The sequence below is a fragment of the Chionomys nivalis genome, chromosome 11, assembly GCF_950005125.1.
Source record: "Chionomys nivalis chromosome 11, mChiNiv1.1, whole genome shotgun sequence".
In the NCBI taxonomy this organism is placed as follows: domain Eukaryota; kingdom Metazoa; phylum Chordata; class Mammalia; order Rodentia; family Cricetidae; genus Chionomys; species Chionomys nivalis.
In genome coordinates this window covers 22,784,248-22,802,091 of record NC_080096.1, presented here as the reverse complement: position 1 = coordinate 22,802,091, position 17,844 = coordinate 22,784,248, and the positions used below count along the sequence as shown (strand labels likewise).

At 46.7% G+C, this 17,844-nt stretch overlaps 1 protein-coding gene and 1 non-coding gene across 2 annotated transcripts in view; both read right to left on the bottom strand.

Annotated features, from left to right (window-relative positions):
- Positions 1-3,935: 3,935 nt before the first annotated feature.
- LOC130884536 (U1 spliceosomal RNA) lies at positions 3,936-4,099 on the bottom strand. The gene has a single exon (XR_009058061.1). It is a non-coding gene; the product is annotated as a U1 spliceosomal RNA (small nuclear RNA).
- Positions 4,100-4,909: 810 nt separating this feature from the next.
- Positions 4,910-17,844, bottom strand: part of Lck (LCK proto-oncogene, Src family tyrosine kinase) — a 29,456-nt gene continuing 16,521 nt past the window's right edge. Inside the window, exons 2-13 of the mRNA XM_057783975.1 lie at positions 15,118-15,227; positions 14,764-14,845; positions 14,504-14,594; positions 14,124-14,222; positions 13,773-13,876; positions 13,395-13,544; positions 13,011-13,163; positions 12,733-12,912; positions 10,906-10,982; positions 10,674-10,827; positions 10,462-10,593; positions 4,910-5,538 (exon numbers count right to left, since the gene is read on the bottom strand). Coding sequence (XP_057639958.1) covers positions 5,336-5,538; positions 10,462-10,593; positions 10,674-10,827; positions 10,906-10,982; positions 12,733-12,912; positions 13,011-13,163; positions 13,395-13,544; positions 13,773-13,876; positions 14,124-14,222; positions 14,504-14,594; positions 14,764-14,845; positions 15,118-15,222 — 1,530 coding nt within the window. The 5' untranslated portion in view covers positions 15,223-15,227 and the 3' untranslated portion in view covers positions 4,910-5,335. The remainder of the gene's footprint in view (positions 5,539-10,461; positions 10,594-10,673; positions 10,828-10,905; positions 10,983-12,732; positions 12,913-13,010; positions 13,164-13,394; positions 13,545-13,772; positions 13,877-14,123; positions 14,223-14,503; positions 14,595-14,763; positions 14,846-15,117; positions 15,228-17,844) is intronic.

The window sequence follows — 17,844 nt, the reverse complement described above, 5'->3', positions numbered from 1 at the left end:
GAGGTTTGAGGCTAGCCCAGGCTACACAGTGAGACCCAGTCTCAAAAGCAACCAAACAAAAAGCAAACATTTCTGAGGCGGTGGCAAGACAGCTTAGCAGTTAAGAGAGATTACAGTTCATGCAGAAATCCTGGGTTCCCAATTGTACCTGCATAGGAGTGATATAAATAAATTTATGTAGGCACATATACATAGACATGATAAATAAATAAATCTTAAAAGTAGATCTGAAGCCTGTAGTGGTGGCACACTCCTTTAAACCCAGAACTCAGGAGGCAGAGCCAGGCGAATCTCTAAATTCAAGGCCAACCTGGTCTACAGAGCAAGTTCCAGAACAACCAGGGCTATACAGAGAAACCCTGTCTCAAAATACAAAACAAACAAAAATGTATAGCTAAAATCAAATATAGCCCTTTATTTGGTTTTGGATTTGACACAGGATCTTACGTTGTATCCTAGGATGATCTAGAATTCACTACATGGCCCAGCATGGCTTCAAACTCCTGTTGATCTTCTTACCTCAGCCTCAGAGAGCTGGGAATACAGGCATGAATCACCACACCCTGTTTAAATATGACCTTCAAATGAGTAGCAATAAAAAGAGAGAAAACTATTACTCTTATATAAAAGGGACGAGAGACCTATAACACACTCACACTCACCTTTTAGGGGGTGTGCTGTAAAGACAGCTTAGAGGGGTAACGCTGGCTTAGGCTAGTGAGATAAGGTCAGGAAGTAAAGCACTTGCTCCTAAGCCTGAAGACCTAAATTTCCTGCCCAAGACCCACACAGTAGAAAGAAAGAACATACCTTCACTCCACAGGTATTCCATGAACTGCATATCCACACATGTATGTTGATACAGACATACCGATATACACATAGATAAATGGAAAAAAAATCTAAATGATGCCAGGGATGGTGGGTCCATCAAGTAATCAGGAAGTAGTCAGATCTCTGTGAGTTAAAGAGCCCGCTAGGGTTACAATAAAGAGAACGTATGTCCAAAAGAGAGGGGGAGGAAAGAGAGAACATAAAGCTAACACTTCTATTTTAAGGGGTTTGTGGAACTCTTTTTTTAAAAAGATTGATTTTATTTTATTTTTTAATATTTTTTTATTGTGTATACAGTGTTCTCTCTGCATATATGTCTGCAGGCCAGAAAAGGGCAGCAGATTTCAATACAGATGGTTGTGAGCCACTATTCAGTTGCTGGGAATTGAACTCAGGACCCCTGGAAGAGCAGTCACTGCTCTTAACCGCTGAGCCATCTCTCCACCCCTGTGGAACTCTTTCTTTGGCCTCCTGCATCACAATGATTGGAGAAACATCAGATATCTAGTTGGTCTTTTTTGTCAGACTTTTTTGGGACCACCAGCTTCTCAACATGGGAGAGTTAATATTATTACTTATGAAAGCTTAACGTTTAGATGAGGCTTGCCCCCAATTAGTTCTTTTTTTTTTTTTTTTTTTTTTTTTTTTGGTTTTTTGAGACAGGGTTTCTCTGTGGTTTTGGAGTCTGTCCTGGAACTAGCTCTTGTAGACCAGGCTGGTCTCGAACTCACAGAGATCCGCCTGCCTCTGCCTCCCGAGTGCTGGGATTAAAGGCGTGCGCCACCACCGCCCGGCTCCCAATTAGTTCTTATAACTTAAATTAACCTGCCTCTGTTGATCTACATTCTGCCACACGGCTCATTACTCCTCTTCAATTCTGTCTAACTCTCTCTGTGTCACACTGGCGTCTCAAACACCTAGATTCTAACCCTTCTGAGTTCCTCTCTCTGCCCGGAAGTTCTGCCTAACCTATCCTGGCTAGCTATTGGTCATTCAGCTTTTTATTAAGTCAATCACCATGATACGTCTTCACACAGTATACAAAAATCCCACAACATTTCTTCCTTTTATGTAAATAAAAAGGAAAGATTTTTTATTCTAATACAGTAAAACTATACACAATAAGAACAATCATCAGGCCGGGCGGTGGTGGCGCACGCCTTTAATCCCAGCACTTGGGAGGCAGAGGCAGGCGGATCTCTGTGAGTTCGAGACCAGCCTGGTCTACAGAGCTAGTTCCAGGACAGGCTCCACAGCCACAGAGAAACCCTGTCTCGAAAAACAAAAAAAAACAAAAACAAAAAAAAAAAAAAAAAAAAAGATAATTAGAATATCGTTTTTGGCCAGGCGGTGGTGGCACACACCTTTAATCCCAGCACTCGGGAGGCAGGGGCAGGCGAATCTCTGGGAGTTCGAGGCCAGCCTGGTCTACAAGAGCTAGTATTTAAAAAATTTAAATACAACAAGACACCAAATAGAATCCAGACAACCTGTTTCTCTTTCTTTTCTTTTTTTAGTTTTTTAAGACAGGGTTTCTCTGTAGCTTAGGGGCCTGTCCTAAAACTCACTCTCTAAACCAGGCTGGCCTTGAATTCACAGAGATTTGCCTGTCTCTGCCTCCCAAGTGCTGGGATCAAAGGCGTGTGCCACCAAATCTGGGCTTTATTTCTTATTTTTTGATTTTATGATTTTATTTATTCATTAATTTATTTATTTTTTACATACCAATCCCATTTCTTTCTCCCTACTGTCCTCCTGTTCCTTCTACCTTCCCCCTATCCACACTCCTCCACTCCTTGGAGAACCTGTGTATTTCATATCCTTACATGGTTATTTTTTATATTATTTTCTCATTCTTTAAAAACTTTATTACTTTTTTTTTAAAGGAGAGAGGCTGTTTTAGATTACATTTTATTTTTTTTAAGATTTATTTATTTATTATGTACACAGTGTTCAGCCTTCATGTATGCCTGCATGCCAGCAGAGAGCACCAGATCTCATTACAGATGGTTGTGAGCCACCATGTGGTTGCTGGGAATTGAACTCAAGACCTCTGGAAGAACAATCAGTGCTCTTAACCTCTGAGCCATCTCTCCAGCCCAAACTTTATTACTTTTTGTTTTGTTTTGTTTTTCGAGACAGGGTTTCTCTGTGGTTTTGGAGCCTGTCCTGGAACTAGCTCTTGTAGACCAGGCTGGTCTCGAAGTCACAGAGATCCGCCTGCCTCTGCCTCCCGAGTGCTGGGATTAAAGCCGTGCGCCACCACCGCCCGGCCCAAACTTTATTACTTTTAAACATACATTTTTTATGATTGTCTATACTCATTTTAAAGCACCTAAACACATTCTTAAGCTAACTACCTATTCAAAGTTTTGGCCTGGACCTGACCTTTTTTTCTTCCCCCTGCATCAGCAACATTTTGTAAATGGAAATTTCTGTCTCACCCAGTTCCACAGCTGTTCAGTCCCAAAGAAACACACAGAGTCTTATATTAAGTACAAACTGTTTGGCCTTTTAGCTCAGGCTTATTATTAGTTAGCTCTTACAACTTAAATTAACCCATAAATTATTGCCTATGTTTAGCTACATGACTTGGTACCTTTTATCAGAGAGGCATTCTCATCTTGCTTCCTCTGCATCTGGCTGGTGACTGCATCTCTGCCTTTCCTCTTCCCTGAATTCTACTCTGGTCACCTGGCCTGTACTTCCTTTCTGTCTCCTGGCCAATCAGCGTTTTATTAAACCAATATGAGTAACAAATCTCTACCAGTTACAAGAGCATTATCCCACAGCATTGTGAACCAAATCTTAAATGACTAGGTGGTGGCTAGGTTATCTGCTTGCTTTGTGGCTCCACTTAGCACTTGGTGCTGACAGCTGGCTCCACCCCCTTCAGGTCCATGAGAGCTGAGCCTTACACCTGCGGGTACCTCCTGTGGGTGCTAGATAGGAGTTTCATTTACTTACCCCAGTTCCAGGAAGCTGCTGGGTTTGTGCTGAGGCAGGCATTTTTACCTAGCTTTCCATCCTAACTAGTAGTATGCTGGTTATTCAAGTGCTCAGCTGTGTGACAGAGGGTCTTTTTTTTTTTTTTTTTTTTTTAGGAGAGAGCATGAACGCAGTCCCCCACTACCACAACTTATGCAGCTGAGTTTCCCATATTTGGGAAAATTGCAGGGGTCAGCACATCTGGGGTGCAATAGGTAAGCCTTGCCCTGGGAAAACTACCTTTGTGATCATGGTATCTCCTCTTCCAGGTAAGTGTACAACAGACCCTCTTAAAGGAGCTGCACCTCTGTACTTCTATATACTGTGAACACTGAGCCTGCCAGGAAGTCACATTGAACTCCGTGTTCAGAACATTTTTTCAGCTTTCTCAGACCCTGTTATTTTTTTTAAATATTTATTTATTTATTATGTGTACAGCATTCCTTCCATGTGTGCCCACAAGCCAGAAGGGGGCGCCAGGTCTCATTATAGATGGCTGTGAGCCACCATGTGGTTGCTGGGAATTGAATTCAGGATCAGAACCTCTGAAAGAGCAGTCAGTGCTCTTAACCACTGAGCCATCTCTCCAGTCCCTTGTTTTTTGTTCTTTGTTTTTTTTTTTGAGACAGGGTTTCTATGTAGCTTTGAAGTCTGTCCTGGAACTAGCTCTAGTAGACCAGGCTGGCCTTGAACTCACAAAGATCCACCTTCCTCTGCTTCCCTGAGTGCTGGAAATAAAGGCATGTGCCCCACAGTGGCCCATGAACTCATTTTATCCAGGAAAAATGAACTGAGGCATGATAGTTTAGTAACAATGACGAGGGATGGGTGGAATCCTGATTACTGAGATTGGAGGAGATTCAGAGTTTTTAGTTCAATCTAGTTTCTCAGGGTTTCACACATTTCATGTAATAAAGGTTCTTCCTATATTCAGTGGAGCAATTAGAGGTGCAATATCCTGGCAGTTCACAGCAGGGGAATCTAGGGTGGGCGATCCAAACAGAAACCCTAGTTTCCATCATCTGACCCCCACTCCTGCCATCCATCATAAAAAATGAAGTGTGCAGTAGAGAAATGTACACCCTTAATCAACAGACATTTATTGAGCTCCTGGTGTGTGCTAAGCACCGAGGCAGAACACACAGAGATATCGCATTTATGGCAGCCCACAGGGAAATTCTGGATGCCCTCAGAAAAGAAGTGGTAGACAGGGAGATACCTATCAATCACAGGCCTTCTCCCCTCTGTGGTTTCAGGAAATGGAAGGGTCCAGACATCTTAGATGACATCCAAGACTTAGACGTCCATGTTCCATGTGTATAAGACACATGTGCAGAACTCACACAACTATAGATGTGTACAGGACAGAAACTGCGTGTATGTTGCATATGCACATGCTTTATGTGCAGAGTCAGAGTCTATGTGTGCACAGGACATATGGATACGGCACAAGAACTCCATCTGCCCCAACCAGGGCAAAGGGATGGGGAGGGTCTTGGGACAACAAGGCCTGTCAAGGCTGGGCCTGGTACTGGCCCTCTGTGGCTGTGAAGAAGTCATCCAGAACACTTCGAAGGTAGTCAAACGTGGGCCGGTCCTCGGGACGCTCCTTCCAGCACAACATCATGAGGTGGTACAGCTCCTCTGGACAGTTGTCAGGTCGGACCATTCGGTAGCCTCGCTCCAGATTCTGAATCACTTCAGGGTTGGTCATCCCTGGAACGTTGATGGGAGAAAGAACATCAAGCCTTTAAACGTTAGAAACCTAAAAGCAAGGCTGATGCTAAATTGAAGATCTTTCTTTCCTATCTATAGTCCTATCTATCTATCTATCTATCTATCTATCTATCTATCTATCTATCTATCTATCATCTATCTATCTATCTATCTATCTATCTATCTTTTTATCTATCTAACAATCATCTATCTTACTTTCAATCTATCATCTATCTTCCTTTCAATCAATCTATCATCTATCTTCCTTTTTATCTATCTATCTATCTATCTATCTATCTATCTATCTATCTATCCATCCATCCATCCATCCATCTATATTTGAGGTACTTGGAATTAAATACAGGATTTTATGCATGTTAGTCAAGCAGTCCATCACTGAGATACAACCCAAGCCTATAGTTTGGATGTTGAATGTATTCTCATGTGTTGAAAACCTGGCCCTCAACTCATGCACTAATGAGATACGGCAGAGTCTTTAAGAAGTGGAGTCTAAACTGGGTGTGGTGACGCATATCTTTAAACTCAGCACTCAGAAGGCAGAGGCAGTTGGATCTCTGTAGTTCAAGGCCAGCCTGGTCTACAGAGCAAGTTCCAGGACAGACAGAGATGTTACATAGAGGGGAAAAAAGAAAGAAGTGGAGATCTAGTCATACATGGTGACACGTGCCTTGAGATCCCAGCACTCAGGAGGTAGAAGCAGGTGGATCCCCATGAATTCAAAGCTATCCTGGTCTACCTAATAAACTGCAGGTTAGCTATGGCTACATAGTGAGATCCTGCCTAAAAAGAGAAAGACAGAAACAATGAGAGATATGGGGTTGGAAGTTAGGTCACTGTGGACGTTCTCTTGAGGGACAACATGCTGAAACCAGACTCCTCCTCGTCCTCTCTTTTCTTCCTGCTATGAGGTAAACAGTTGACTGTACCATGTTCCAGACATGCTCCCCCAAAAAGAAAAGAAAAAATTCAGTGAAACAGAATCTCTGAAACTAAATGAGTCTTTTTTTTAATCCCCTCTCTCTCTTTTTTTAATTTTTAATTTTTTTATTTTCGGGACAGGGTTCCTCTGTATAATAGCCCCTAGCTGTCCTGGAACTAGTAGCTCTGTAGACCAGGATGGCCTTGAACTCACAGAGATCCGCCTGCCTCTGCCTCCTGAGTGCTGGGATTAAAGGAGTGTGCCACCACCGCCTGGCTCTCTTCTTTCTTTAAGACAGTCATACTATGCAGCTCTGGCTGGCCTAAAACTCATTACATAGACCAGCCTGGCCTCAATTAAAGATCTGCCTGTTTCTGCCTCTCAGATTCTGGAATTAAAGAATGTACCACCATGCCCAGCAAACTTGATTCTTTTTAATTTTGTTTTTGTTTATCAAGACAAAGTTTCTCTGTGTAGCCCTGGCTGTCCTGGAACTCAATCTACAGACCAAACTGGCTTCAAATTCACAGAGATCTGCCTGCCTCTACCTCCTAGTACTTGGAAAAAGGTTAGGTCACTGTGCCACTACCACCCAGGTTAAAAATATTTTATTAATTATTACTAAATTTGTGTGTGATGTGTGGGGGCCAACACATGGTCCAAAGCCTCTGTGTGAAGGTCAGAGAACAACTTTTCTTTTCCTTCAGTTTTTTGAGACAAGGTTTCTCTATATAGCTCTGGCTGTCCTGGAACTCACTATTTAGATGGGGCTGGCCTCAAACTCAGAGATCTGCCTGCTTCTGCCTCCAACATGCTGGGATTAAAGGTGTGTGCCACTACGCTTAGCTTAAACTTTTTACTTTTTATGTGTATAAATGTTTTATATGTCTATGTATCACATATGTGAAGTGCCCCAGGAAGTCACAAGAGGGTACTGAATTCCTTGGAATTGGAGTTACAGACAGCTGCAAGCTGCCATCTGGTTGTTGAGAACCAAACCCAGGTCCTCTGGAAGAGTAGCCAGGGCTCTTAACCACTGAGCCATCTCTCCAGTCTCCCCTGCTCTCTCACCATGAAAGAACAGGTTTTTTTTTTTTTCAAGACAGTGTTGTCATAGGGTATTTGTTCATACTGCATGATGCTGTGTCACAGAAAAGCCTGTCAGATATTCTAGGCCCATGGGCCAAAGATGGATGCCACAACATTGCAGAGAAACCTTGGGTGACTGTCATTTTTTGTCTTTTTGAGACAGGGTTTCTCTGTGTAAAAGCTCTGGCTGTTCTGAAACTCACCCTGTAGACAGAGATCTACAAGCGTGCACCACCATCACCCAGATAACAACTTTCAAGCGTGGGTTCTCTTCTTCCACCTTCCCATGGATTCCAGGGATTGAATTCAGGTCCCCAGGCTTGCTCAGCACATGTTTTTACCCTCTGGGCCACCTTGCTGCACCCCCAACTTTTTTCTTTGTAAGTTGACTATCTCAGGAGTTTTTTGTTGTTTTGTTTTCAGTAACAGAAAGCTGGCTAACATAGGTGATGTTCAGAATATGTAACTACCAATCCAAAATGATACTGGTCTTCATGATGGTAGACACTAGCGTTCCCTGCTGAATGTCAGTCCTATGTTTACAGTACTGATCCAGTAACTCGCTTAGTAACGAATGCACCAACTGCAGGGCCTTGACCGAGCCACCTCTGTGAAGCTCAGCTTCCTCATCTAGAGTATAGACTAAATCCTCGCTCCTCTTCCCTGAGTTATGGTGAGGATTGTGTGAATCGGTGTGTATAAACAAGCATAGTTGTTTGGAGATTTTTTTTTTTTTTTGGAATGTCTACCTGGGATTGTTCTCTAGGGGCAACAATGGGGCCGTCGGGGCTCAGGACAGGATGAGAACCCACAGTCAGGCAGTGCTGAGGCATCTCTAGCCTTGAGACTAGGCACAGGAGATACTGTATCAGGACAGGAGATGAACACTGGCCTATGAGATAGGACAAGCCCAGAGCTGGGAAATCTTTTGGCCCCTAAGAGTCTAACCTGCTTCAAAGGGCTCTACATTCCCGGGGTCAAATTTCAGCTCACCATGCTGGGGCTATGGGAAGTTTCTGCCAAAGTGGCCTCTGCTTCCTAACCCCCAACTCTTTTCTGTGCCGTTTCCTTTCCCCCAGAGGTTACCAACTTCCTTTCAGAAACGGTCCACTCCTAGGCCTCCAAGTATAGCTCCGCGACAGTGAACTTGCCTTGAATGCATAAGACCTGGGTTTGATCCCCAGTCCCTCCAAAACCAGACACAGAGGTGCGTGCCTGCAATCCCAGCCCCTTCCAGTGAAGGGAAAGCAGGAAAATCCAGAGCTCGGGGGGCATCTTCAGATTCATAGATAGTTAGATGGCCAGCCTGGGCTACAAGAGACATTGTCTCAGAAAACAAAACAAAACAAAAACCCAATGACTAAAACAGAAACTTTCAAAATAAAATTCTACCCGTCTTGGTTGAATGGGGGGAAAAGGCCTTTTCCAGGAGGAGGGCGTGTCTACATGGCTTCTCTCTTTAGCTGTGAAAAAGTTTCATTAGGAAAGGACCAGTGCCCAGTGAGCAGCTTCGATGGGTCGGACTGCTTCTTAAAATCTCTTGCTTCACATATCGGGAAACTGAGGCTCAGAGGGATGACATCACTTACCCAGAGTGTTATGGAATATTCCTTTAACTATGTGAGGGGGTGTAACATTTGTTTGTGCTGTATTTGATTAATTATGTAAAGTGGTGGCACACGCCGTTAATCCCAGCACCAGGGAGGCAGAGGCAGGTGGATCTCTGTGAGTTCGAGGCCAGCCTGGACTATAAGAATTAGTTTCAAGCCGGGCAGTGGTGGCGCACGCCTTTAATCCCAGCACTTGGGAGGCAGAGGCAGGCGGATCTCTGTGAGTTCGAGACCAGCCTGGTCTACAAGAGCTAGTTCCAGGACAGGCTCCAAAACCACAGAGAAACCCTGTCTCGAAAAACCAAAAAAAAAAAAAAAAAAGAATTAGTTTCAAAAAAAAAAAAAAAAAAAAACGAATTAGTTTCAGTACAGGCCCCAAAGCTACAGAGAAGCCCCATCTCAAAAAAAAAAAAAAAAGGCCAATAGCTAGGCAGTAAAGAGATAGGCAGGGCTGGTGAGGAGAGAGAACAAGAAGAGGAGAAAGAGGGAGAACAAGAGGGACAGGACCAGGGACAGAATTTATGCAGCATCCAGCCAGTCAGACACTATAGGAAGCAGGAAAGTAAGACATACAGAAAGAAAGAAAGGTAAAAAGTCAAGAAGCAAGAGGTAGATAAAGGGAAACAGGTTAGTTTAAGTTAAAAGAACGAGTGAGAAACGAACTTAAGCTAGGCTACGCATTCACAACTAACAAGAAGTCTCCGTGTCGTGGCCCAAAAGAGAGCTGGTGCAGCAGAATGAGGAGGAGCAGTGCCATTGTGAGGCCTAAGCACTGTTCTGATCTCATATGTGAGAAAGAAGGGGCTGAGCCAGGCAGGGGTGGAACAGGCCTTTGATCCCAGCGCTCAGGAGACAGGCAGGCGGATCTCTAAGTGTTCGAGGTCAGCCTGGTCTACAGAATGAGTTCCAGGACAGCTATGACTAAGTAACTCTGTAAAAAAAAAGAAAACAACACCAATAACAAAACAAGGAGAAAAGGAATAATCTGGTTAACAGTCAAACAGAAATCAATCATGGTAAGAAAAGGAAAGTTTCACACCCTGAGCCAGATTCACTTCCATCACACTAGGTGGCCTATGCCAGAACTGAGCAAGGAGCTGCGCATTTTGATAGAGGTGGAAGCCAGGGCTGGGAAACGAAGCATCTAATAGAGGACGCTGGAGTCCAAGTGGATGGAAGATAAGCATCTAGAAGTTTTCGAGTCTGAGCCTGAGGAGTGAGTGGGAAGACATGGATTTGCTACTCTTCCTTGTGGCCCTTCGAGTTCCTTCCTTTAATGCTCACCTGGGTAAGGGATTCGGCCATGGGTGACAATCTCTGTCAGTAGGATCCCGAAAGACCACACATCCGACTTGATGGTGAAGGTCCCATAGTTAATGGCTTCTGGTGCTGTCCATTTAATGGGAAATTTGGCCCCTAGAGGGAGGCAAAGTTAGGTCACCTGAGCATGCGTTCTCTACCGCTGGCTCTGAACCTCCTCTTTATCCTGCACCTACCCTCCCTGGCTGTGTACTCATTGTCCTCAATGAGGCGTGCCAGGCCAAAGTCTGCGATCTTGCAGCTCAGTGTGTCAGACACCAGGATGTTAGCAGCCCGCAAGTCGCGATGGATGTAATTCCGCTCTTCAATGAATGCCATGCCCTCTGCAATCTGCAAGCCAGGAACAGGTCATCAGTCTTGACCCCACTGACCCTGAAGCCACACGCAGCCCTTTGCCATTCTCCTTACCTGGGCTGCCATGTCCAAGAGTTTGTTGATGTTCAACTTGATGCCAGAGGGAGTCTTGAGAAAATCTACTAGGCTCCCTGTGAGCAAAAGCAAGACTTGGTGACCTAAATTGCCCGGGAGGCAGCTCCAAGACCCTTCTACTCCACCTACCATCTGGAAGTAGTGACTGACAGTGGCAATAAAGAGCAAGGACTGAGAAAGAGTATGTGCCTGAGTGTGGGGGTGGGATGCTCGGCACACGGGAAGGCCTGTTCCAGTGGGCTAGGATGGGGTGCGAGGGGAGGATCCAATGCTTCCTGCCCTCAGTTGAGGTAGAACCCCGGTTCCATGGCAGTCAAAGCTCTGCATACTCCCTGGCTGTGTTTGCTTCCTGTAGACATGTATTTCTCACGCCCTCACAGACCATTTTTAGATGCTTCACACAGATGTCTAGACTCTTCAGTCTCTTTGCTTCATCTTTTTCTCCTAGAAGTTCCTCCTTTTCTTTTCCAGTCCAGCTGGACCGCTCTTCCAGACTCTCCTACCAGGCATCATAAATTGCTTCACCATTTACCTCCCTGAGGCATTCAGGAATGTCCCCAAGTCACAGACTCTACTTTTCTCAGTGTCTACTGTCAAATGCGATTTCAGCTGGGTATGATGGGGCACATCTTTAATCCCAGCACCCAGGAAGCAGAGGCAGGAGGATCTCTGCAAGTTTAAAGTCAGCCTGGGCAGTGTAGAGCATTCTCGGCCAGCCAATGCTACATAGTAAGACCCTGTCTCAAAAATCAAAAAGTAGACTAATAAAACCAAAACCCTGCACAAGACTGACAATCCTGGGGCTGGAGAGCTGGCTCATGGTCTTATGAGTACTTGCTTTTACAGAAGACCCCAGTTCGGTTCCCAGAACCCGTGTTCAATGACCACACGTAACTATAGCTCCAGGGTCTTTGATGCTCTCTTCTGACCTCCCCGGCCTCCCGAATGCATACACACACGCACACACACACATACACACACACACACACACAAAGTAATAAAAAATAAACTACTGCCAGTTGGTGGTGGCATACACCTTTAACCCCAGCACTCGAGAGGCAAAGGCCGGAGGACTTCTGAGTTTGAGCCAGCCCTGTCTACAAAGAGAGTTCCCGGGGCAGCCAGGGCTACACAGAGAAATCCTGTCTCAGAAAAAAAGAGAGAAAAGAAACTACCAATGATAAAACCTATTTGCCTTTTTCAGAACTCATTAGCCAATGCCGTTTGTTTCCCTTCCTAAGACAGAGTCTGCTCCCGCCCCCCCCCGCCAGACAATCTGAACCACATAAAAAACAAGGCAGGGCCGTTACTGATTTCTTCCATCCTCAGAGACCATTGTCCTTTCATTAGTGTGGCTATCTTTTAATTACATGTATTTACTCATGGGGGCAGCACACGCATGGAGATCAGAGGACAACTGGCAGGAGTCAGCGCTTGACCTCTATGTGAATTCCAGGGCTCGAACTGAACTCCTGTTTGTAAGTCTCGTCAGCAAGTACCGTTGCCTGCTGACCCACCTCGCTGACCCTAACACTATCTTACAAATGGAAAAGAACTACTTGAAGCAGAAAGAAATCGTGTGATCGAGCTGGGCAGTGGTGGCGCATGCCTTTAAGCCCAGCACTAGGAAGGCAGAGGCAGGCGGATCTCCGTGAATTCGAGGCCAGCCTGGTCTACAAGAGCTAGTTCCAGGACAGGCTCCAAAGCTACAGAGAAACCCTGTCTCGAAGAAAAAAAAGATAGTGGGATGACAACAGGGTCCTCAAGTGACTCGACATAGCAGGGCCACCATAGCGGACCACCCACCGTTCTCCATGTATTCAGTGATTATGTAGATGGGCTCCTGGGTGACCACTGCATAAAGCCGGACCAGTCGCTGGTGCTGCAGCTGCTTCATGAGGTTAGCTTCAGCCAGGAAGGCATCGGGGGACATGCTCCCTTGCTTCAGGCTCTTCACTGCCACCTTCGTGTGCCCGTTGTAGTACCCTGGAGGTGGGTAGGTGGGTCGCGGATGAACAAGGCAGTGGCCCTGGATAGGCCAGTGTCTCACATCTTGGGGACATCTCCTCTCTTTCCACACTCACCCATCCACACTTCCCCGAACTGGCCAGCTCCCAGCCGCTCAACCAACTTCAGTGTCTCCCTGGGAACCTCCCATTCATCCTCCCACCACGGCTTCTGGGGCTTCTGGGTCTGGCAAGGACGGCTCAACTTTGTGCACAGCCCGTCCGAGGCATCTGCAAGGACAAAGGGAAGCATGAGGCAGTCACTATTGGAGACCTTGGGGGCTCCCTCCAGCCCCTACCTCTCTCCGCGCGTTCCCCGCAGGCGGGAAACAGACTGGCATTGGAGGGGAGCCTACAGGGTCGAGGGTCAGATACTACTGATGGCTGGAGGGTCCCTAGGATGGACGGGGGGAGATAAGCCGCTAGGGTGTGCACAGGTGAAAGTGGTCTGCCAAAGCTCACTGGTGTAATGGCGGACCAGCTCGTGTAGGCCAGGAAAAGTGATCCGAGGGGAGATGTAGAAGCCGCCGTTGTCTAGGTTACGGATCTTGTAATGTTTCACCACTTCTCCCTGGTTCTGGTCGAAGTCTCTGACCGACAGTGAAAAAGATCCTGAAGAAAGATTGGAGAGGGAGGAGGGAGGAGGAGAGGAGAAATTGGAGAGGATAAAGGCGGGGGTGAGGGGAAGAGGCATTACCTTTAGTTCATCAAGTGGCCACTGCACCACTTCCTTCAGCTCTCACCCCCCACCCCACATCCCTGCTCACCCGGAGGCACGAGCCCTCAAACTGGAGCTCCGCCCACACGCCTAGGCCCCGCCCACCAGGCCCTGCCTCTTACCCGCGGTGCTTTCACTTTCCCGGATCAGGAAGGACCCGTGCGTGTTCCCGGGCGCTAAAAGCTGTCGCTCCGCGTCTTTACGGCTCAGATTCTTGAAGAACCAGCTACATAAGGCAGAAGTAAGATCATCGGCTTTTGGTCGACCTTTTTTTTTTCCTTTTTCTTTTTTTAAAAATCTGTGTAGCCCTTGCTGGCCTCGAACTCAAAGATCTGCCTGCCGCTGCCTCCGGGATGCTGGGCTTAAAGGCGTTCTTCCTCCATCACTGGTCAAACATTCCCCACCCCCAGGACCACGCCCTCCTCTGAGATTCCTATTTGTTGTCCCTCCTCCCCACGCGGTCCCCTGCTCACGGTTCAGGCTCCAGGCTGTTTGCTTTTGCCACGAAGTTGAAGGGGATGAAGCCCTCTTCGCCAGTGGTCAGGGACTGAGCCTTCCACCACTCTCCGCTCCTGCACCACAGAGACCATCAGCATGGCCTACATAGCCACTGGAAACCCTCAGAGTCCTGTTAGGACAGGCCACCACTTCCCTGGTACAAGCTTTCTGGTACTTTCCACCTTAATACACACACACACATACACGGTGGGCTAGAAGGGTATTCACTGCGCGTGCACACACACACACAGACACAGACACCACGGTGGGCTAGAAGGCTATTCACTGCGCACGTGCACAGACATACACACACACACACACACACACACACAAAGTGGGCTAGAAGGATACTCACTGCTCCAGGATTCGGAGCTGTTCACCCTTCTCAAAGCCCAGGTCTCCATCATGAGAGGGCTCATAGCTGTGCAGGGCAATAACCAGGTTGTCTGTAAAGACAGGAAAAGTCAAGAAGAACCAGCCTGGGGCTGACGGGAACAGAGCCCTGGAGGCACGGGGCAGGATGCAGACAAGGTAGAGGGGAGGTGGAGAGGGTACAGACACCGAGAGTCAAGCACTCACAGGCCTTACTCTTCACACCCTGCTAAATTGAGTCACCTTGCAGTGGGGAGGCTGGTGGGATGCAGCCATTATAGATGACCAGTGGGTCCCGAACCTCAGAGTCATTCCGAATGGGCAGCTGTGGGGCAGGAAACGAGGCTGGAGTCATTTTTCTCTGACCCCGGTTCCCTTTCCATTTTCCCAGACTGACCGTGCCTTCTCTCTGGATTCACCAAGTGTGTGCACTTGACCTTAGGAAAGTCTGGTCCTTCTAGACCTCTTCCTTACTGTGCTCCAGGGAACATGGGCGTGCTGTTATTTCCAGGGCCTTTAGTTGTGATCTGTTAATTTTTTCTCCTGGGCACACAGCCTCCCTTCCCCATCCCTTCACCCATCCCGTCTTCCTCTTACCGTGGTCTTGCTGTCCAGCGGGACTATGGGATAGTGGCAGTTTTCACACACGTCAATGTTCTCGATCCAGTCATCTTCAGGGTTTGAGCTGCAGCCACAGCCCATGGTCCCTGAAGGAGTGTAGAGAGGTCTGGAGGAGCTCCCCTAAGTCAGCTTCCCCAGCATCAGACATCCTAAAGTACCGCGCTGGAATTTACCGAGCGCCTAAGATTGTCTGCTCTGGGGCTTCCATTGGCCGCACACAGAAGAGCTGAAACTTGGGAGCTAGCTCCTGACTCGGTTCACTCAGAAACTTGGAGCAACAAGTAAGTTCACAGGAGGCCGAGGCCCAAGGCTAGTCCCCACCCTCCCACCTGGCATGGGCAAACCGCCACAGGCACCTTTGTTAGTGTAGTTACCCACTTCCTGCCCCCTCAGCCCCACTAGTCCCCTACTCTGGGGGATTACCTGGGAGACATCACAAACACTTTGCCAAGCCCTGGAGGAAACCTAAATTTTGATTCCACCTCCACCACCAAAGAGGGTGCAACGTCTCTTCTAATTACATGGCCCCTGCCTAGATACTGAAGCTGACTCGACCTTTGACCTCTGCCCGTCTCCACTCCCCTCCCCCACTCACAGTACAGGTTCTTCAGAGAGTTTCTTTTTTTTTTCTTCTTTTTTTTTTTTTGGTTTTTGGTTCTTCGAGACAGGGTTTCTCTGTAGCTTTGGAGCCTGTCCTGGAACTAGCTCTTGTAGACCAGGCTGGCCTCGAACTCCCAGAGATCCGCCTGCCTCTGCCTCCCGAGTGCTGGGATTAAAGGCGTGCGCCACCACCGCCCAGCTCAGAGAGTTTCTTTTAACATTCTTTTGCTTCTCACCAACAGAAAGCCTTCAGTGGCCCTGTTGCTTATAACTGCTTTTGCTTGCCTGTCTGTCTGAGCTGTGGAAACTTTCTGTCAAATGAAATCAAGCAGCACTTCATAGCAGAGCTGTTCTTAATCAAGGCAGAGTGGGCCCTCTGCAGCCCCAGGAATCCCTGTGCGCCTCCCCCTCAGCACTGCCAGGAAAGCACTGGTTGTCAAAGGATGGTTTGCCATGGAGGAGATTTACATGTTTCTTTCTTCTTTTTTTTTTTAAAGATAAGATCTTACTATGTAGCCTTGGCTGGCCTAGAGGCCTGGAACTCACTATATAGACCAGTGTAGACAGGGTTGGCCTCGGACTTGCAGAGATCTGCCTGCCTCTGACCTCTGAGTGCAGGAATTAATAAAAATGTACAATATCATGCTTTTGACCACTTTGGTGTTCAGGAAGACCTACTCTCTCTGTCTTTTTTTTTTTTTTTTTGTATTTTTGAGACAGAATTTCTCTGTAGCTTTGGAGTCTGTCCTGGAACTCTGTAGACCAGGCTGTCCTCGAACTCCCAGGGCTTCACCTGTCTCTGCCTCCCAAGTGCTGGGATTAAAGGTGTGTGTTACCACTGCCCAGCTTTTTTGTTTTGTTAATTATTATTTATTTTATGTGTGTGTAATTATTTCATGTGTGTGGCTGTTTTGCCTGCATGTATGTCTGTGCCTGCAGAACCCAGAAGAAGGCATCAGATCCCTGAATTACAGTTGTGAGCTGCCATGTGGGTGCTGGAATCGAACCAGGGTCCTATGGAAGAGCAACATTGCTCTTACCCTCTGAGCCTCTCTCCAGCGCACTTTCTTTCTTTTCTTTTCTTTTCTTTTTTTTTTTTTGGCTTTTTGAGACAGGGACAGGGTTTCTCTGTATAACAGCCCTAGGTGCGCCACCATCACCTGGCTCTTTCTTTTGTTTTGTTTTTTTTTTTTTTTTTTTTTTTTGGATTTTTCGAGACAGGGTTTCTCTGTAGCTTTTGGTTCCTGTCCTGGAACTAGCTCTTGTAGACCAGGCCTCTGCCTCCCGAGTGCTGGGATTAAAGGCGTGCGCCACCACTGCCCGGCTTTTCTTTTGGTTTTTTGAGATAGGGTTTTTCTGTGTAAGAAAGAGCTCTGGCTTTCCTGGAACTCCCTTTGTAGACCAGGCTGGCCTTGAACTCACAGAGATCAACTGTCTCTGCCTCCTAAGTGCTAAGAGCCACCATCACCCGGCTCAATTTTTTAATCTAATGTGCTACACACACACACACACTTATAGGCATGCATACATACACAGGTGCACACACAGGTACCCGAATACTCATATAATTTGTACTCTAAGCTACTTTGCTTTCTCCAAACACCCACCATTATTTTCTTAGACCACACCTTTGTACTTATGACTCTCTCTCGCTTTCTCTTTCTCCCTTTTTTTTCCCTTGTGTGTATGTGTGTGTCTCCCTCTGTGTGGGTGTGGTGTGTAAGCCTGTGCTTGGATGTGGAGGTGAAAGGACAATTTTAGGGAGTAGATTCTCTCCTTCCACGACGTTGGATTTTGGGGATTGAACTCCAAATGTCAGGCAGTAGCAAGCACCTTGATCAGATGCAAGGTGTTGCCTACTCTGTGTTTGTGACTCTCTTCCCCTTCAAAGTTCCGCTCAATGTCACATCACACTCTGTGCCTGCCCCTTGGGCTCCTACAGCATTTACTCAGGCCACAGTGATCAGCCGTAATCATGAGTGCCGTTATTATGACCTGCGCGCGACTAGTCTCTGCGTGTAGAGACTAATGCTTCTCTCATCCCCTTCCTCAAAGAGGGCTTATTTTTATTTATATCTAGATGTCCCTCCATCATACACACAT